The 21,407-nt window shown below is 45.3% G+C and overlaps 1 protein-coding gene across 17 annotated transcripts in view; it reads left to right on the forward strand.

The window, feature by feature from the left end:
* CAMK2B (calcium/calmodulin dependent protein kinase II beta) overlaps window positions 1–21,407 on the forward strand; it is a 287,804-nt gene that overhangs the window by 235,573 nt on the left and 30,824 nt on the right. For 2 of the 17 annotated variants that reach the window (XM_051976447.1, XM_051976444.1), the window contains 5 exons: window positions 6,497–6,534; window positions 7,209–7,280; window positions 11,987–12,031; window positions 16,299–16,347; window positions 20,899–21,027. In XM_051976447.1, the coding sequence (XP_051832407.1) occupies window positions 6,497–6,534; window positions 7,209–7,280; window positions 11,987–12,031; window positions 16,299–16,347; window positions 20,899–21,027 (333 nt within the window). Of the gene's footprint in view, window positions 1–6,493; window positions 6,535–7,208; window positions 7,281–11,986; window positions 12,032–16,298; window positions 16,348–20,898; window positions 21,028–21,407 lie in introns of all 17 variants that reach the window. The other 15 variants (XM_051976450.1, XM_051976445.1, XM_051976457.1 and 12 more) reach the window with 11 other exon arrangements.

The following is a 21,407-nucleotide window of genomic DNA, read 5'->3' on the forward strand; positions in this document are numbered from 1 at the left end:
CCCAAAGAGTTGGACACAATTGAAATGACAACAGTAAAAACTTAATTGGGTCATGAAGATCAAATGAGATTAGAAATTCAGTAATAATCATTTCTTATATTCAGATACCACTTTAAGGCTTACAGAATGCTTTGCATATATTATCTTATTTGATCCCAGCAAACTGGGAGGCAGATGCTAGCAAACCATGTTACAGTGATGTCCCTGAGACCCTTGCAGCCCAGGGTCATATAGCAGGAAACATTATAATGGCTGCACATTCAAAATCTAACATTTCAACACTTAATATGTACCAGGAACTATTCTAGACCTTGTGGAGACATGGAAACAATCCCTATCTTTATAGAGAACTTAAGTGACTTGTCTGTGGTCACACAGTGTCAGAGGTGAGATCTGAATTCAAGTCTTTCTGACTCCGTGTCCAGCAACTTATGCACTATGCTAGCTACCTCTCAACAGTGTGTGAAAAGTATTTCAGAGAGAAAAGAAATTTGAAGTCTAATGCAGTAGTTAGCAAGAGGTAATACAGGTCTACTTCATGGTCAGATCTAAAGCTGATTACTACTACTACAGAAGCTAGAAAACAGGAAATGTGTGCACCTGAGCCATCTGTACCTGCCTCTCCCCTCTTTCATCAGGAATCACATCTGTGGACACTGGGAGGACAGAGAAGTGGATTTTGTCAGATTGAGAGCTGAAAGGACCTTAAAGATCATATCTTCCAATGCTTTCATTTTACAGATGAGGAAATAGGGCTGAAGGAGTAAAAATTTGCCCCATGTCACATAGCAAAAGGAAAAAGGCATAATTGGAGCCCAAGTTCTCTGACCTTCCTATTTTATTACATAGGAATCCAGCCTAGCAAAAAATTTCCTGAGGAGGTGATTCTGACAGGAATCCTAAAGGATTTGGACAAAGAAATAAAAAACCCTGAACAGCTATTAAATAGAAACTAGGATTTACTGGACTTTTAGGGTAGGCTATTGGGGAGAATAGCTATACCCTCCCACTGTATGTCCTAGTCTGTATGGACCATGGGCCTATGCCAATGTGGTCTTTCCTGTGTTCTTCTGGAACTTGTTCCCTCATCACCCCTATTTTTCAAGAAGTTCATAGCATCTGAATGGTGATACATTTGCAAAGAGACAAATTTTGGTTGATATCAGGGAAAGAAGCAAAACTTCCTAACAATTAGAATAATTCTAATGTGAAATGGGAGTCATGGGAAAAGCCCTGGGAAAAGTTAACCTTCATGAAAATTCTTTAAGCAGGGGCTGGATGATCTTACCTGGGTATGATATAATGAGGAATCCTTTTGAGTATGAGTTGGATTAATTGGCTGCTAGGTTTCCTTCTTACTGATTCTAAGTCAAAGTGGAGAAGGATGGCAACTTCTCGTGCCAAAGCAGTGTGATGATTAATGCACTAAGCTGGAAGGCAGGAAATTCTGAGAGGTGGTTATAGAGCACTAGGTTTTGGAGTCAGAAAAACACAAGTTTGAATTCTGCCTCCCGGGCAGCCTCAGTTTCCCACTCTATAAAATAGAAATAATAATTGCATTTATCTCATCAAGTTGGGAGGATAAAATGAGATAATTGCAAACTTTAAAGTGCCATATAAATGTTAGCTGCTATTATTATCAAAAAAGGAGTCCCATCTCTGCTTGAAGGAATTCATTTGTGGATGCCAAAGAATCAGGAAGGCATGAGCTATATAGATTAATGCTGATTAGGAAGTCACTAACTCATGTGGTGAGCCACGTTCAAGTTTGCATTTGTCTGATCTTGAACCATGAGCTCTTGATTTGAAGCTCAGGCCTTAAAATTTATAACTCCTCGCTACAATCCTCAAAGTTATTGTCTGGGATGGCTGTAAACAGCAATGTCTGTTGTAACCTATCATGCAGTGACCTGGCTTGTATCAAGTGCCAGGGCAAGGTATGGGTTCTCTTGGTGTGAAATGTGAGACTTAGTAGCCCAGGATGGGATATACAGGACCTGGGACCCAGGCCAAACTGCTCAATCCAGACTTGGCCTTCAAAAGGATGGCCTGTTGGGAAGTGGGCTGCAATGCTAGCCCCGCAACCCACAGATTTTCCTTCTGAATAATGCAGCAACTCCTGCGTCCTTCCCTAAATCCCCAAGAACGTGCTCATCCCGGAGTTTAAAATCTTTTGAATACCCTTAGAAGTTGAGGGAAGGAGTTTGCAATTAAGCTTTCAAGGAGTCAGGCAAATGCATTCACAACATACTGCTATCCCCTTTGGAAGGGTCACATTTACTTCATTTAACCTTTGTTAAACTTCATTTAACTTTTGTTGGAGCCAGATAGATTGTGGTCGCTCACAGGTTTCAGACTGAAAAGGGCCGAGCTCAAGCTTGGGGGAAGAAGAGGTCTCATCCTTACACTCCAGAGCACCGGAAACTCGAGATTCCTGGGAGGGTAGACCTTGGAGCCCTGCTTCAAGGGCTCAGACTTGCCTGGGTTCCTCCGACCTCAGTGGTAGATCACATCATCCTGTTTGCCTCAGTTTCCTCATCTGTAAAATGATCTGGAGAAAGAAATGACAAACCCCTCCAGTATCTCTGCCAGGAAAATTCCCCAAAGGGGTCACAAAAGATCAGACATGACAGAACTAACTAAATAACAAGATATGGAGGAATCTGAGCCTTGATAATGAAGGCACCTACCATTTCTATGGCACTTGAAGATTTGCAGAGCGCTTTTACCTGGGTGATCTCCCATGGCCCTCCCACTAATGCTGTGCTGTTTTTGTCACCATTTGCAAAAGGTGACGCATATCAGGGCCACACCCTTAGAAAGTGTCCGGGGCAGAATTTGAACGTGGGTCTCCCTGGCTCTAAGCCTCCATGCTCTCCCCTGGGCCGTGGGGCTGCCATTGAGAGTGCTGATGAAAAGTCCTCCCTCCCTACAGAGGCACGAGGAGGAACTCCCAGGAAATCAGTAACAGACAATATTAGCTGAGCACGGGGAGAGCGATGTGCTGGTCCCAGGAAATAAGGAAGTGTGAGATGATCCCTGCCTTTAAGAAACTAAAAATTTACCTGGGGAGGCAGAATGATGTCGTGGGAAGGGCACTGAGAGTCAGAAGGTGGCTAAGGGCCTAGCGCTGACATTCACCTGTGATGTGATCATGACTTCACATTTCTGGATCTCAGTTTCTCCATCTGTGAGATGGGTTGCACAACCTCCCTCAGTGTGGCTGAGCAATGATAGGCTTGAGCCCGGGCTGTGGCCCAGGTACTAATTATGACCATGGCCCATCCTTTTCCCTTTCTGAGCCTCGGCTGCCACATCAGTAAAACAGAAATGATGATGGGACAGCCTTCCTCACAAGGTTGTTGTGAGGAAGGTGTTTTGTGCACTCGTGCCATGGAGTCTGAGTGGATTTTCACTGACCTTCTAGTATCGGAGTAAGTGTGGTCAGGACAGGATAGACCCCGTCAAGGTATTTAAAATAAGCTGTGCTGGGGAAAGCCTCAGGGGCCCAGGCCCCGTGCCTCTGACTCAGGTGGCTGTGAGCGGCCCTAGGGAAGGCCTGCAGGGGCCTGGCCTGCCCTTCTGGCCCTGCCAGGAGCCTTAGAAGCAGGGAGAGCTGGGGTGGGACCCAGATGGTTTCTCCCTCGGGCCCCGGTGGCGGCAGCCGGACTGCCAAAGCTCGGTTTGGGTTGGAGGCAGGGAGCATCTAGCTTCTGCACTCATCCTGTTCCCTCCACTGCATGGGCCCAACGTAGAAACCATTCTTTGCCTCTGTGTTTGAGCATCCCCAAAGCAGGTTGTTGCTTCTCTGACCATCACTGCATCCAGCCAGATTAGGATGGCTGCTTGGTATGGCCACCCTTTTGAACACGAGGTGGGGTGGGGGCAGTAGTGAGCATGGGCTGGCAGGGGTGGGGGGAGAAGGGGGAAAAGGGGCAGAAAAACAACTTGGCTCTGCTTCTCCTTTGGGTGTTATGAGTCTGCTCCTGGAAGATATGCTCTCTGCCTGAATCAACACAAATCTTTTTCTTGTCTTCTCTTCCCTTCTCTCCCTCCCCCCTTCCCCTTCAACTTTCTCCTTCTCTCACCTGCCTGTCTCTTTTGCTTTACTTTTCTGTAAGGTAAGCCAACTTTTTATTGCAGTTCTGACCTAGACTCTAATCTGCATAGGGGGAAAGTTCCTCATGGTGGGGAGGGGGATCCGGGAGATCCAGAAAAGTTGCATCTGTGTCTGGGACAAGAGCTCTGAGGCTTTAGCAGCAGCATGGCACCTTCAGGCCATACTTTGGCAGGGCAGCGGTCCTGGGGAAGCTGTGTGATTCCATCAGGAGGGGGAGTCTGTGACTTTCATTTGGTTTAGAGGCACAGCTTTGGAAGGCTTTTGAGCTTTTCCTGTGTGTCATTCTCCTGCCCAAGGCCAGTTCTCAAACACTCACCATCCTTTCCCTGCCTTCCATTCTAACTTCACTGTTTCTCTGGCACTGCCCCTAGTCAGGGCCTTGTGAACCGGTAACCTTTCAGAGCTCCCTCTTTTCTTCTCTCTTCCCTGTTAGGGGATCCCTCTTGGTAAAGTTGAACATGCTTGATTTGAAGTCAAAGGGCCCAGATTCAAATTCTAGTTCTACCACCTCTGTGACTTTGAACGAGTCATTGCATTTCTCTGGCCTCAGTTTCCTTATCTGTAAAATGAGGAGATCAGACCAGATGGCCTCTAAGGTCTCTTACAGATCTAAATTGGCAATCCTAAGTCCCTTCAGCCAAACCTCACACCAACCCCAGCTCTCCTAGGGTCTCCATTCTTCCTCTAAGTATCCGAGCTCTTCTCTCTCCTACTCTGAGATCCATCAGTCAGCCCCTCTTGTCTGCTTTCTTGGTACCTGGTCTTACCACCCAAGGTACCTTTCCCTCCTGGTCCAGAGCCAACTGGCATTGTGGAACGTAACAGGAAACCACAAGCAAGAAGCTTGTCGGGGATAGGTTGATGTGGTCAGGAAAAAAGGCAGAGGGTTATGGGAGGAGGGGAGGGAACTTGATCAGAGCAAGATGGGTTGTAGGGGGTAAAAATGTTGCTTTGAAACCAAGGAATATTATATGTGTGGCTGGGATGCCACTGGGGAGGGAGGTGGGTGGGAATGTGAGACCTTCTTCCTCAGAAAGTTGCCTGATATTTGGAACACACAATTCCTAGATGCGTTTCAAATTTTATCTATTCTTGAGCCATTCATTAAATGCCTCCATGCAACATTAATATGAAAGAAAATCCCTAAACCATACTTGGTCAGGCAGATATCAGAGATGCTCTCTTACTTTTCCAAAAAAAAAAAAAAAAACAACATGGGGAGAGAGTAAGCTCTTTTTATTCCAATTTTTAAATCTAACTGACTGGCCTGCTCAGAAGTCATCCCTCTTTTGTGGGCTCAGGACTCTGTGCAAAGTTCTTTAGAGCATTAGAGAAGTTTTCCTTGGCCTGGAGGAAGAGATTCTTAGTTGTCTAAGAAGCCCAAGGGATGGTAAAGAGAAGCTTCCATTGGAGGTGTCCAAAGCTAGAGAAATAAATCTGGACTGACCACCTGGAGGGCTTGTTACAGAGCAATAAGCCCTGGTCCACTGAGGGGCCCAGGACAGAGGCAGCTCAGGGTACAGTTCGCCAATCCTTGGCACAAGTACCCATGATGGGGCTCAGGTTAATTTTCTTTGGCACTTGGGCAAGCTGCCACTGCCACACACAGCTCCTTACTGATGAGGAAATTGGTTGGCTAACCTTGAAGATCTGTGGCCATCCTGGGTATAGAAATCCTGGCTGGAACTTGTTCAATAGATACCCTTTTCCAAAAGTTGCCAGCCCCTGCTTTCACGTATAGCCTGTATCCTAAATAAAGACATGGGGCAGACAGGGCAGGTGAGATTGGCCCCTAAAATAGTCTCTCTCTCTGGCCAACCTACCTTCCAGTAGGACAGATCCAGAGAGGATCAGAAAATATTTTTCTAATGGGTTAGTTAGCCCATGGGAAACCACTAATAAAGGGAAGGACCCTTAAACTTTCTTCATGGGTTTGGAGGAAGGGAAAAAGAGCTTTGAGATACGTGCACAAGAGAAATGGGTGAAAACATCCACCTAGGGAAATGAGAGTGGAGTCTGTCCTATGACCTCTCCTCATTTGGGCTGAGACAGTTCCAAATCTCTGGAAAATTCTAGAATTTGACTTTTTTGGGAGGGTGGGACTGAGCCACCTTGTTAGGGAAGGACTCTTTTCTCACTATCATCCTCTATAGACAGACATCTCCAAAATTCACACAGAATCCTCCAAGCCCTTTACTCTCCTCCTGTGGAGATTAGGTGGGATCAGGCAGAAAATGGTGGCCGGGGCCATGGGCATTATGAATGGGAGCTCCTCTGAAGCATGGGGTCTCTTCACCAGCAGCACCAGCAGCAAGAAGCTGCTTCACAGTGTGGTTTCTGGCTCTAATACCTCCTCTTTCCCTCTCAATGCAGCAGCTAAGAGCTTACTGAATAAGAAGGCGGATGGAGTCAAGGTGAGGTATTCCCTGGCCGGCTTCTCTGGGCCCCCCCAGTTCTGGGATGGCAGGGTGGCTTCTTTGGCGGCTTTGGCTCTTAGCTCCGACGCCCGTGTTGCAGTCAAAGAACCCCAGAATTGGGGTACTGGGTCTTCGGGCCAGCCACATTTCTCTGGGCATCACTTTCCTTATCTGTACAAAGGGGGTTGGTCCAGACCAGAGCTTCTTAAGCTTTTTCCACTCGCAACTCCTTTTCACCAAGGAATGCTTATGTGACCTGGGGGTGTGCAAGCTGTACAAATAAGACATTCACCGGCAATAGCTCACAATATTCAGTTATGCGACCCCAAAGGGGGTCCCTACCACAGTTTACGAAGCTTTGGTCTAGACGGCCTCCAGGGTCCCTCCCAGCTCCACTCCATGAACCTGTGGCTCAGGGGCAAGCCTGCTTTGAGCTTTGGCCTTGATCCCCCCCTGCTGGCGGTTCTCAGCTGCCCCCTTTTCCTGAGGGCCACAGGAGTGCTGCCTCTCCCTGTCCCCTTCCCACCCAGTGCCCGGATTCTCCCAGACTCGGTTTAAGCGGGGCGTTGGCTAGGGGCGCCCTCTCCTCCCTGCAGACTTAAGGTTGCTCATGTCATTTCTGCTTTCTGTCTGTGTGCTGTCTCTGTCTCTGTCTCTTTCCTCTTTCACAGCCCCAGACGAACAGCACCAAAAACAGCGCGGGTGTCACCAGCCCCAAGGGGACGCTCCCTCCTGCCGCCCTGGTACTGAGCTCCTTTCCCCCCTTTTTCCTTTCCTACATTCTGCTTGGGCTGCGTGGAGGTGTGCCGGTCCCTTCCCCACAGGAGGGCCCTTCTAGGGGCCTCCAGGCTCGTCCTGACTTAGGAGAGGGCTCCCGGGCCGGGAGGAGGGAAGGGCTTTAAGGGATCCCGGGGAAAGGAGGGGCTGCTACAAGGCAAGATTCTCTCGTGGGGCCAAAGGAACTGGCTGATTCCTCTCGGCCACCTCCAGGTCCTAGGGAGCTGTCGCTGATGAGCTCTGGGGGAGCCTGGGCTCCTCCCACTTTAGTGTCACTTTTCTTATCTGGGAGGGGGAGGCTTGGAGCGAGTGATTTCTCAGGTCCAGAATTAGGCACAGGCCGCAGGCAGCCCCTCATCCCCTCCCAGTGGGACTTCATCGTTTGGTGAAGAACCAAGGGCAGAATATTCCTCCTCTTGTTAAACACTTCCGGGGGAGAAAAGACTGAAACAAGGATAGATGGGACTGGAGGAAATCCCGGTATCCTCAGCATTGGGTCGAAGAAGAGAAAGGTTAAAACTATCATTCTCAGGAAGAAATTCAGAGGAGAGGGTCTAAAAGGTTTTGTTTCCTGTCTCGAGTTATGGAGTATGGATTGGGTTTGAGAAGCAATGTGGAAAAGGTTCTGGGTTCAAATGTTACCTATGTGACCTTGGACAAATCACCATTCTCAAAGCCTCCATTTCCTCATTTGGAGAATGAGGGGGTGGACCTAGATGGCTCCTGAGGTCTGCTCCAGCTCTTGATAAATGACCATATGAGCAGGAAGGGTAGAAACTCTGAGAGCTAACTCAACTCTAAATCGATAAATGATCCTGGAAGGGGCTTGAACTTGTGCTATTTGTCCCCAGAGGATAAAAGCAGAAGAGAGAGAGGCTTGAAATGAAAAAAAGAGCAAATTTAGCTTGATATTAAGAAGAACCTCCCAAAAAATAGAGTTCTCTGAAAGTGACAGAGGCTTCTTCAACAGGGAGTGAGTTCCCCATCAGTGGAGATCTTCAAGCAAGGCATGGACAGACTGTTGCAGGGATGCTTTCTTTGCTATGGCCACTGAGGCCCCTTCAGACACTAAAATTTAGAGATCCTCTGGAAAGGGTGAATTCCTGACCCCCAACCATCTTAGTCACCTGGGTCCACTATGGGAATCTTTTATGGAAAAGCTAAATCATTCTTTAAAGGGGCCCTTTTGAGGGGAGGAGATGGCAAAATCTACATTTCCCAGTGCAGGGGAGAAGCAGTGCACTCTTCCAGCCCCTCCAATTTCAGAGTCACACAATATGTTCTAATATCTCCTTTATTATTTCTCCTTCTGGAACTGGAATGTTTGGCAATACAGGGTGAGGTTGGAATAAATGCCATTCAGTATGAGACATTGCTATTTTATCCAGAAAGCAAAAGGGAATTTACACAGCTTGTCTAGGTTCATTTATCATCTTTGCCCCTCCTTCTTATTGTTTTGTACAGGTTACTAAACTTGATAGATTTAAATTTCCCCATTGGAAAAGTTAGACTGATGGTCTGGGTCTACCCAGTATCTTGGGGCCAGTATCTTTTGGTGGTTTTTATTTCCCTGAAGTGACAAGAAGAGATTTCTCAATAGGAACGACCATTATCTAGATAGTCTTGTTGGTCTGGAGCTATAAACAATTTCTGGTGGGTGAATAAGCCCAGGAAGTCTGTTAGTTGTATGCCCATCATGTAGGCTGGGGGGACTTTCTGGAGAGAAAATGTTGATTTGGGCAATCTCCTATATTTATCTGAAAGGCTATCTTCTCAGTTTAGGAATTGGAAACTGTAGCATCATGAGATTTTTAGAAAGGGTAACTGGAACATAGCAAGGCTGAGAATATATTTCTTCTCACATGTTTCCATTTTGCCAGACTTAAAAAAAAAAGTAAAAAAAATCCCAAACATTTAGAAATAGGCCCTTGGAGATGGCACACCAATGACACTTTGCCACTCCATTATCCCTTCTGCCTCTCATTGCAATCGAGACCATTTTTCTGTTTGACTTCAGAATCTCCCCATCATACCAATGTGGGAGGCAGATGCCTGTTCTAAACATTAATTGTTCTTTCAAAAGTATGTTAAAAGAAGGGAAGTCAGCTTTGTCACAGCTGTTTTTGGAAGACTGAAGCTTTAAGTGTGAGCACATCTTTCCCTGGGGTCCTTGAAAGGCTTTTGATCCCTAGATTTCAGGGGGATGGGAGTAGATCTGAGCCACGAAAGGTGGCATCCTGCTGGACTAATTCCATTCATAGTCAGATGTCAAATCCTCCTGGGGTTCCCAGGCTGAGGGGCCTCCACATCCCAGAAAAAAAAATGGCGTGCTTTTTCTGAAAAGAGAGGTGACATATTCAGGGTACAGAATGAGACATAAAAATATTTTGGTATTTGCCCAATGACTATGCATTTTTGTTACAAAAGTTGTTATTTTGGTTGTTGTTTTTTTTTTTAAACAATTGGGGTTGGAGAAAGAGAAAATAAATATTTATTGAAAAAACTATTAAGTAAAAATGAAAATTAAGGGCCATTGCTCCGATTGCAAGAGCATTTGAATTAGTCTCCAAAAGCCAGGTCTTAGGTCTAGAATCAGTCAGTCACAGCCTCTTTTCTAACCTTTGGGCCCAGAGCTGAGTGAGGGAAAGGGCAGAATGGGGCTGAGAATGACACATAGTGCCACTTTTTTCTTTGACCTCATAAGCTTAGACATTTTATGGCAAATTCTAGATTTTTTTTTCCATACAGACTCAACTGGGGGCTTAAGGAAAGAGTCCCAGGACAAAGCACCAATGGTGGGAACCTAGCAAAGGCTTACTCTAGAACCACTAGGAAACAAGAACTAGCTACTTTCCAAACCTTAAAAAAATTTTTAAAATTTGATTTCATTTTTCAATTAGCAAGCATTTGTTTGCTCTTCCTTCTACCCTCCAGTTTAAAAGAGAAGAAAATGAAAATCCTTGTAATAAATGTCATAATTTCCCTTTTTAAGGAAAGAAAAGCAACCTCTGATTTTCCCCAGGTTATGCTTGGCCACTTGATTTCCTTAGTTATCGCTTTTATCTGCTATTGACAAACTAGATTAAATATACCATCCCCTTACAACATCCGATATGCTGCGGATGGTCAGTTCTCATTGTTCACTTCCTAGAGCAACCTTGCAAATTAGCTACCAAACTGCTTGTTCCAGGCAAATACCAGTGAATCCTGGCGAGTGGTCAGGAATGTTTCCTACTTTCCCTTTATACCCAGTATGCCTCCAGTGAGCTGGTAAAGATGGCACAGGCTTCTGCTGAATGTGAAGTATGTATCTGGCAAGGATGCCCTAAACATGTCTTGTTTGCATTCACAACAGCAGGGTGCTTTGGCCAGAGAACACATTTTCATGAACTTAGTGTGTCACTCAAAAGTGGTATGTAAATTTATTTTTAGTCAGTTAACATTTTAAGTAAACCCTATTCTTACAGTGAATTCTGTTGAGAGCAAATCATTATCTACAGATTTAATCTCTTAAGCAAACTGAACATTTCAAATACTGGGTGGGTTTTCACAAATTGAGACATAGCTGTACCCTCTTCAGCTAAATGTGATTGTGGCTGAGCAGTTTTGGGGCTCCATTTAGCCTTCTAGCCTCTTTATGGAAGAGCAACTACTAGGAGATGTTTGCTAAGAAAGTTTTGATCCTGAGATTGGCTGATTTGAGTGCTGTGAGTTTTGCTTGGTAAAGGTCTGGAGTTAAGTCCCAAGTCTCACTCCTTAGCTTGAGTCCCACAGTGACATTGAGAACTGATGGAACAGTTGGACTAGAAACTGAGCTGAAAGCAATGGGCCCCAAAGGAAGGAGTGTGATGTGGATTTTGGTCCCTAGCGCCATTTTGTCTTGCCACTGGGTGACAAGTCCCACATTGCGTTGGCTCCATTTGGATTGGGTTTAGATGTGACCCTCTGCGGGAGTAAACATGCAACCCCAAATAAGGATATTTCATAGATTTTCCCTACCTGGGCAGCCATTGCCAAGAGCCCCTATCCAGGTTACCACAGCTATAGCTCCAAGCCCGGCACTATCCACTGCCTTGTTCTGTCCCCTGGGAAAAGCCTCTGGAGAGGACCACCCAGACAGTGATGGGGGAAGGGAGAGGAAATCCTTCTAAAGCAGACCCCAGCAGTGACCCCGGCATTGGGATTAGACCCTTCCTTTGGCTCCTCTCTGTCCTCACAGCAATCTATTATTCTCTGCTCACCTACATAACATGAAATGCTTCTCTCAGCCTTAAGTGAGCCCACAGCTCTTGTTTTCATGCTCTCCATCCCTTTTTCTCCTCTCTCGAGATGGGTGACAATCTTTACATGGTTTGGGATATTTTTTATTTCATTCATGTTAATCCAATTCCAGATTTCTCTTCTAGCCTTACTCTGCCACTCTCTGTTTTGAATCATTTGTCTCTCACTGAACTAATTACTTTTTGCTTCCCCCCCCTCCATTTCTACCTCCCTCCTGCTCTTTCCTGAACTTCTTTTCATCTCTCTCTCTTTTTCTCTCTTTTCATCATGCTCTTTCACTTCTCCACTTTTCTCTGTCTCTTCAATGTTTCCTTTTCCTATTGGCATTATTTCCTTTTTTCTCCCTCATTCTCCCTCTCTTTCCTTCCTCTATCTCTTCCTTCCTCTGTAGGAGCCTCAAACCACCGTTATCCATAACCCAGTGGACGGGATTAAGGTACTGCTGCCTTTCCTTCTCACCCTTTGGGGAATTTCTGTTTTTTCTCTTTTGTGAATCGGGACCCAGCTAACTGGGGTCACTATGTAACTGTGCTATCCCCCTGCTTCCCTCTCAAAGCAGATTCTGGGTGTTATGGTTTTTTTTTTTTTTTTTTTTTGCTTTTATCAGTGTTTTTCTCTGAAACCTCAGTGGGGAAAAAGATCCACTTGGGTTGGTTAGTGGTTAGAAGGCTAGAGGGCTAAGGGAAATGTCAAAAAGCACCTGGAAGTCTCAAAATTAGTTAGATAGCATTGAGCTTCTGGGGATCTGAGTGCTGGACTTGGAGTCAGGAAGAACTGAATTCAAATCCTGCCTCAGATACTTAGTCACTTAACTTCTCAGTCTTGGTTTCCTCCTCTGTAAAATTGGGATACTGATAGCACCTGTCTCACAGGGTTGTTGTGAAGGTCAAATTAGATAATACATAAAGCACTTTGCAAGCTTAAAGTGCTATATACATGCTATTATTCATATTATTATTGATTTCCATTTAGCCTCCAGGGAATGACATATTATCAGTGAATGACATTGATCAGGGTATATGCAAAGGAGCTCAACATTTGGGACTCCCCAGGGCTGTTCTAGTGAATATAGCCCTTCTGGTCAAGTTATCAGAGTCCCTTAATTTCCAGGGCTCAGGGCTGACTTATGGGTGAATCCATGGTCTGTCCCCTTTGCCCAAGCTGTCCCTGGGCTGTAGAAGAGAGGTTGGTCCTCCACCCAGGCCTTTTGGTTCTAGAAATGGGATCCTAGGGGGATGGTCCCCAGAATAGCATGGGAGGGATCGGAGAGACCATGGGGAAGGTAACAGGGTACTCGGATTGACTGAGGGAAGCAGCACAGTGCCTGGCCCCTTTCCCACTGCTCATGTACTATGTCCACCTCAGAAAAGCCTGCTCTCCTGCCCTCCAATGTTTTCTGCTAAAGAAACTTCTTCTTCCTGTCCACTTCTGCTCCACTCTGATCATCAACTCACGTCAGCGCATCGGCATAACCATTCCAGGGAGGAAGCCTGAGCCTTGCGGGGGCTGCTTAGGTGGTAGCTCAACAGGAGGCCTTCTCCCTCCTGGTGCCATACTGTCTGGCTGCCAGGTGCACGCCTGCACTCCTTCAGGAGGGCTAATCCTACGTGACAGGCAGTGGGGTGTACGCTCAGGAGCCAGACGACTGGGCACATTTGAATCTAAGCCCTTGTCTGAGCCTCAGTTTCCCCATCTCAAGGAGAAGCAATGAGACTAGATGATCCAGGTCACGGAGCTTGGGGATCCCTAATATCTCCAGAGCCTCATTCCCAACTGTCTTAGATAGGAATTTCTAAAAGCAAATGCTGAAAACGGGAGCGATTCTCAAGGGGCTCGCATGTCCCAGTGTTTCTCCTTTACCATCTAGCTGTGGGGTACAGGCTACTTCCTCATCTCTCTGGGTCTCGGTTTTCTTTTGGATGAAGAGAGGCTGGGATGGTCCAGCTGTATGGCTCAAGGAGACGGCCCTTTCTGAACGGGGTGTTCTCTGGGTCGGGAAGTGTGCCTGTCTTTGTGTCTCTTTGTATGTCCTTTGTAGTCTATTCATCTGTTGTTTTCTCAAGAGTGATCTCTGCACCAAAAGGACAAAAAGGAGGGCTGCTTTCTCTTTGTTTCCTGCAATCAAGGTCAATCAGTAATTATTAATGAAGCCCCCACACTATGCTAGGCAATGTATTAGGATGTGGGAATGTGGAAATGAAGAATGAATGGATCTGGGGTCTGTCTACAGTAGTTGGATTGGTTCAAGAGAAGCTTGGTCTGACTGATGTGTGGCTCTGAACATGAAATTCTCCCACCCAGCTTCCCCACCTCGCCACTGTTTTACTCAGGCAGGGTCTGAAAGCCCACCCCTGGGGAGCCTTCCTCCTCCCGCCACATTCTGGGCCAGATCAGTCCCACCAGTATAGGGTGGGATTCTGCTTCCCTGAAGGCTACTCACCCCCTTCTATAAGAAAGGCAGTGTGATATAATGGGGAGAATGCTGGCCTTGGAATCAGAAAGACATTTGAATCTTACCATAGACATGGTCTAGCTGTGTAGCCCTGGCTAAATAAGTCAATTAAATCTCTCTGAAACTGTCTTCTCATCTGTAAAGAGACAACAATAGCAACTCCCTCATAGACTTGTGGTTATTGGGAGGGTCAAGTGAGATCATGTGTGTAAAGCCAAAAGGATGTATGTATATATAACACACATATAATATATAGAGAGGAATATATTAAATATATATATGTAATATGTATAAATGAATATATAGAGCAGTGGTTCTCAAACTTTTGTTTTCAGTATCTTTATCCTATTAAAAATTATTGAGGATCTCTCCAAAACGTTTTTGTTTATCTGGATTATATTTATAGACATTTACCATATTGGAAATAAAAACTATTTTTGAATTTGTAGACCCTCTAAAAGGGTTTCAGAGATCCCCAGGATTCTCTAGATCATACTTTGAGAACCACTGATATAGAGAGACAGCATAAGTACTTTGTGACAGATAGGTATTTTGCTTAACCACTGGGTTTGTCTGAAGGCCCAGAGGGGCAACAGAAGTCTGGCTGGGGAGGACACTAAGGCAGGGCTAGTTCACAGCGTGTGCTGTTGTTACTATTGGAAAGAAAAGTCCCAACTCTTTCTATGATATCAGAGTTTCCCTTATAGATAATCAAAACCGTAAGAAAGAGTCTTGGGGCCATAGGAAGGGTGTGATTGGTTTCTCAGGGAGTGTGGGAGACCAGGCTGGAATCCATACAGGTACAAGCAAAGGAAAGCCAGAAGACCTCAGTGAGGGAACCAACTCCAGGAGAGATGCTTTCCTAAGGAATCTATCTGCTGTGGGTTCCAGCACATCTGTATGAATCTCATTGGTTGTAGTTCTATCCATGGTGGCTGATGGCTGTCCTTGGCCATTTCTGGGGAGTTGTAGGCTCACAGAAACGTAGTTATATCCAGATTAGCCAGGATGCACAGACAAGGAATAGGATGCTCTGGTGAATTGAATTTTCTGATTAACTGAGTATTTTGCCCTTCTCATTTCCTGTGTTTAAAAGGTCTTTCTACTTTCCTGCCCAGTGAATATATCTTTTTTTTTTGATGATTCAGGGTCTTATGGCCTCAAAGTCATAGTCTTAAACCTGAGCCTGTATAGGGCAGATATAGAAGGTGGAGGAGATTGAAGCTGGCGTTTCTTGATTCCCAAGGCAAGCCCTGAAAATATTGGGGATTTTGTTCTTTTTAAATGGGCCAATATCTTGTTGCATCCATCAACATGATAGGCACTCTGCCCTCTGCTCAGAAAATAAGTGTTGCTATCACAGACAAGTACATTGCCCCATAGCCAACACCTGATGAGCACCTCCAACCTTAGCTAGACTTGTCCTTATGTGGGCTGCTACAGGCCAGCCTCGAAGTGTTTTCCATTGTGGTAGGACCTATTAAAGCTGTTTTTGCTCTACTGGCAAAACCTTCCAAGACCCAGGCTCATCCCCACTCTGCAGTGAGGTACCAGGGAGGCAGGATGTTAGTGGGGGGTGATAGTTGTCCCCAGTGTTGCTTCTCAGAATTCCTAATACAAGCCTATTTCCTTGCTATTTGCTTCTTTTTTCAGAAAGCTTTTTTATCTCTCTCTTTCTCTAAGATGGAAAGAAAAATCCAGCCAACCTATTTTATTTAATTGAGTTTGGTGTCTTCTGTCTCGTCCTGTTGTGTGTGTGTGTGTGTGTGTGTGTGTGTGTGTGTGGCCCAAGTTCTTCCTGGACCACCTTCCATTTTCTTCTTACTGGGTCCTAAGGATAAACTAGAGGTGAGGAGGGATATGGAAAGAGAAGGGAAGAGGCTGGGGGGTACCACACCTAGGGAAAAGTGGACCAGAGGTTTGTAGCTGAGCTCCAGGCAGCTTCTTCTGAGTCTGTTGAAGAGCATTGCTCTGTGGAATCCAGCAAAGGACTTGTATCTGAGTGGGGAGCTCGCAGCAGATCATGAGTGGTGATGTGAATGATGGGTACCCAGACACAGGCTTCTTCTGGGCCAGGGCTGCTGTGGCTTAGTAGGAGACCATTCAGCCCTGCCTGCCAGCTCCTGGGGGCTGCTCCAGCTCTGTAGCCTCTGTCACCCCTGGACCCCTGGGGCCATTTCCCTAATGGTACCTCTTTTTGCATCCTTTTCTCTTCTGTCTCTCTCATCGACTCCCTGTGTACTCCCTCTAGGAATCATCAGACAGCACCAACACCACCATAGAGGATGAAGACACTAAAGGTAAGGCCTCAGGGCTGACCTTCCAGTGGCCAGACTGGTGGGGGGACACAGGAGGGTGTGGGCCCAGAGAAGGGGGTTGAGAGGTTTGGAAATACTTTGGGCTTTGGCTTTGACTCGAAAGAGTAGGTGAGCTAAAATGTAGCTGTGAAGGAAAAGAACAGAATACAGGCTACTGTGGGTTACCTTCCATTTAGATGGTAATTGTGGGATGGAATTGGGCCAGCCCAGAACTCAAAAAGAGGCGGGAGATTCTGTGACAAAGTAAGACCAGAATGATGGCCCAACCAAAGGTTTCCCTAGGTTCTATTGTTACTTTCTACCTGCCAGCACCAGCCTATTGAGAATATGTCTTTACCCATTCGCCTCTCTCTGATATTCCCTTGCATGGGTGCTTTCTAAGCAGGTCACAGTAAGTATGAGGTATACTGGGAAAAATACTTCCAGAGACCTCTATTCAATTTTCATCAGCTAGGTGATTCTGGGTAAGTCAGAGTATGGGTTTCCTCATCTGAAAAAGGAGGGGTTAGACTTTATGAATGATCCCTAAAGCCATCTCTTTCAGCTCTAAATCCTATGAAACTATTAAACTACTTTCTTATTCTAGAATGACTGTAGCAGCTTGTGCCTCTCCCCATCACTGGAAGCTTCATACCTGTAACCTCACTTTTTACAGGTGTCATCTTTCACTTTTCTCCTGGGTCCCCTCTTTTTGGGGGAGGGTGAATCCATTCTTGGTTTCTGAGGCAGGAAGGACCTTTCTCTCTGGTCTTTTAAGTTTTCCATTTAGGTTCATGCCAGATATCCTTTTCCTGATAACCTAAATCAGTCATATATGGATTGCCTTCTAGTCCGCCCTCCTCAAAAAAAAGATCTATGGATAAATTTTGGGGGATCCATGAACTTGAATGGGAAAAAAATATGATAGCTTTATTTTCACTAAGCTTTGGTATTTTTTGTGATCCTATGTATTTTATTCATTAAAAAGACTCTTCTGAGAAAGGAAGAGTCCATAGTCTTATACCAGACTGACCTATAAAAAGGTTAGGAAGCTCAACTCTAATAAACAGCTTCCCCATCCCTTTCTTGAGGAAGCTGACTTTATTCAGCTTCTCATCTGTGTTGCATCCTTCTTGCTCTCAAGCAGACATACCTTTTCCAGTGGCCCAATTAGGCAGCTCTAAAACTGGTCACCTGAAGACCTTTCCCAAAACCTTTTTGCCTCTAGACCCATTAAGCTGTCTCAAACCTCACAGCTACAGTACCAGGTTCTGATTTTCTGGAGTCCTGTCCTAACATTGACCGTTGAGAATCAGCCTACTGCAATGGGGGAAGAAGCACTGGACTATCGGGAGATGGGGGATGTGTTTCCATTTCCACCACTTACAACTTATGTGATCTTAGGCAAATTGCTTTGAGCTATTGTTTCCACATTTACAGAAAAGTGATTATAATATTTACACTGCTTACTTCAAAATGTGTGATGGTAGATAAAGCATTGGGGCTAGAATCAGAAGAACCAGAATTCAAATCTATCCTCAGATACAAGAAAACCCCATGGACAATATTAAAATGATCAAAACATATAACATTGGAAGATGAGCCCTTTAGGTCAAAGGCTTGTTGTGCTATGATCCAAAGGGTCATGAAGAATTGGACACGACTGAGCAATAACAACAAACTCAAAGTGTGGTCAGGACCTAGTGAAATAGCATTTGTAAATCAATAGGCAAGCATTTGTTAAACAATCATATGCTAGGCATTGGATTAGGTACTGGGATTTCAAAGCCAAAAGAGAAAAACTACTTTTCCTCGAAGGGCTGTGTATTCTACACATAAAAAATACCTCATAAACTAGAAAATGCTACATAAATGATTAGCTTCCTATAGTGTGGTCTGGATGAGATGATACAGGCAAAGATACTTTGTAAATTCTAAATTGCAAAACCTATACAGACTATCTACAGTGTATCTACACCCTACATTTACATGATTATTATTCCTTTTCCAACCATATTCTCAAATCCACCTATATTTGAGGGAGATTTTAAATCCATTCTCTGACCCTTTGTCAGTTGCATTGTCCTGGGACTGTCCCTTTACCCAAGCCTAACTTCATCCTCATCAGACCTGGGATGGGAGCAAAATGCCCAATAACATGTATGCAGTCAGTCACATGGAACTTCTAAAGGAATTACTAATACTTGAGGGCAAGTGTTACAACATTAAGAAAGGGCATCAGCAGGTAGCCAACCAACCCTCTGCCTTCATCATTCACCTGCCAGGTACCCACTCTCTCAGGGTCCAATGCTAGCAGTAGTCAAATCTCTCTTTAGAGGAAGACTTAAGTTCTTGATGAAGGAGGAAGCTGCGGCCCAGGAAGTTGGCCCCTTGGCTTGGTGTGGGGAAGAGCACAGGGCATCCCCCCTTCCCCCTGCAGTAACTACTTCTTGGGTCTGGCCACAGCTTTTCTAGATTATAAGGCTCTGCTCCCTTCAGTCACATCTCTTCTGTCAGGACAGGGGTATAGCCAAGGGCCTTCATTTGAGAAAACTCTCTTGGTTTGGAATCATAGGATTGAGAGATGGGAATTATTCAGAACTGTAGGTTTAGAATTGAAAGAGACAAAAGTTTCTGAGTTTCTAAACTGAGTTTCACCTCAGTTTAGAGCTGAAAGTCTTCTAGTCTCTAGTCTTCTAGTGTAGGGGTTAACTAAGGCCCAGAGGGAGGGGGAATGACTCAAGCCTAGGACATTTAGCTGCATATGATTTTTGCTGCTGGACCACACTGATTCCCCACCCTTCCTCCATGCATCCAGGCTCCGGTATATCCTACCTCGCCCTCAATGTCTACTCCTCCTATTACAGGAACATCCTCTTTCTAGGTTTATCTGATGTGATCCGTACCCATTGGCCTCCTACATCATCCGAACCACAGCTGATGTTGGGGATATAAGGAACCAGACAGACCAAGGAAGAGAGAGGCTGTCAAGAAGTCTGGCTCAGCTCCTCTTTTCTTAGCTGGGGATTCTTAGAGAAGTCAGCTGAACTTCCATTTACTCTTATGTCAAATAGGAATACTAAAGTCTGTGTCGCCTACCTCACAGGGCATTGTGTGACTCATAGGCGATAACGGCCACCAAGTTCTTTACAAACTTTAAAGCATATAAATGCTAGGAATAGTGGTAATAATAATAGCCAAAGAAGGAGAAGAAATCAGGCTCAAAGTTCTTTAAAAAGATTGAATTATCCATTATCTCTATGGGGAGAAGGACCATTATTCTGTTTGTATTTCACTAAACAGTGTGATTCAGTAAGTAGTGTATAGAGCACTTAATTTAAAGTCAGAGGACATGAGTTATCCCAGCTCTTTTATATTGAAATAAATCACTTTCCCTCTCAGGGTCTCAGTTTCTCCAGCTGTAAAATGAGGCAACTGAACTGAATGATCCTAAAATCTTTCCCTTCCAGTACTAACATCCCATAATCATCATGCTCTGCCCTGGTCAGCCTATTCCTCTAGAAGGAGTCCTCTCTGTCTTCCCAATAAAGGCAATAGTTGAAATCAATGGCCATGTAGGGGCTTCCATCAAGAAGTAGAAGATGGCATCAAATCATATCAGGAACACTAGCTAAGCTTTGGGCAACTTGGTTTAGGAAGGACATTGATGAGCTGGGAAAAGTCTAGAGGTGGTCAAAAGGGAATGGTGACATGTTCTCTAGTCCAGGTCATATGAGGATTACTTGGAGGAATTGGGGATTCTTAGACTGGAGAAGACCAAGGAGTAACTTACATGGTAACTATCTTCAAATATATGAAGAAAGGGCTGTTGTATGATGGAAGGATTAACCTGTTCTACTTGTCTCCAGAGGGTAGAACCAAGAGAACTGAGTGGACATTGCAAAGAGACAAATTTAGGCTTGATATTAGGAAAAATTTCTTAGCAAGTAGGTCATCCATTCCCAAGAGGAATGAGCTGCTTTAGGAGATGAGTTCTTTGGGTTTTTGGGCAGAGGCCGGATAAACTCTAATTGTCATATTTGAATGAGAATTTCTTTTCCGGGATGGGATAGCCTAATTGATTTCTAAGACCTCTTTCAACTTTGAAATTCTGTGTTTCTGTGAAGACTATCTTATTATTAGATATTAGAGATCTAGCTGGTACTTAGAGGTTGATCCTAGGCTACAGAAATGGGAATCCCCTTGTTTACTTGCCCAAGATCCATATTCCAGGACAACTAGGCCTGGATATACAACAGCCCTGAGGAGATTTTCCACAGCTGCAGCCAAAGAAACCAGTTAATTTTAAGGCAGGAGCTGCTGGGTCTGTCCTTGGTAAACTAGTAGTCAGTGTCTACTTCACTGTTTCACCACACACTGCTGCTCTTGGGGTCCAGCTGGATTAGGGACCCCAGATGGTTGGCTCTAGGCTATGCCTTTGTCTTCCCTGCATTTCTTTTCTCTCACGATTTTCATTGTGTTTATATTCTCCCAATCCCTGGCCATCTCATCTTCTCCTCCTGTTCACTCTCTCATCTGTTTCACCTTCACCAGTCCCCAGGATCTCTGATATTCTAAGCTCGGTGAGGAGGGGTTCAGGGCCCCCGGAAGCTGAGGGGCCCCAGCCAGCTATGCCCCAGCCATGTCCGTCTCCATCTCTCCTAAGCTCCCTGCCTGTCCTGTGTAAGTAGTTACCTCCCTTCCCCAGACGACTTTAGAAGCAGCACTTGTCCTGGTAGGGCATCATGGGAAACTTCGGAGGAAACTCACGGGTTCCCTCACTCTTTGGGAGCTGCCACTGCAAGTATTAAGGGATCCTGTAGAGCAGGATACCTTGCCCTTAGAAACAAGAGATGCCCTTTTTGCACAGTTTCTTGTGTCCTACTTAGAGGGGGAATGGGAGCAGAGCTAATGAGGGCTGCATCAGCTGTATACCGAGAGAGACATCTGGCACCTGATTTTAGATATTAATCAAACAGTCTTTGTTCTGCATGAGACCGGAGGATCTGAGCAGTCCCGTAGTGCCTTCCACACTAGCCTCAGGGCTCACCAAGAAAGAGGAA

Source organism: Antechinus flavipes, chromosome 2 (assembly GCF_016432865.1).
Source record: "Antechinus flavipes isolate AdamAnt ecotype Samford, QLD, Australia chromosome 2, AdamAnt_v2, whole genome shotgun sequence".
NCBI lineage: Eukaryota > Metazoa > Chordata > Mammalia > Dasyuromorphia > Dasyuridae > Antechinus > Antechinus flavipes.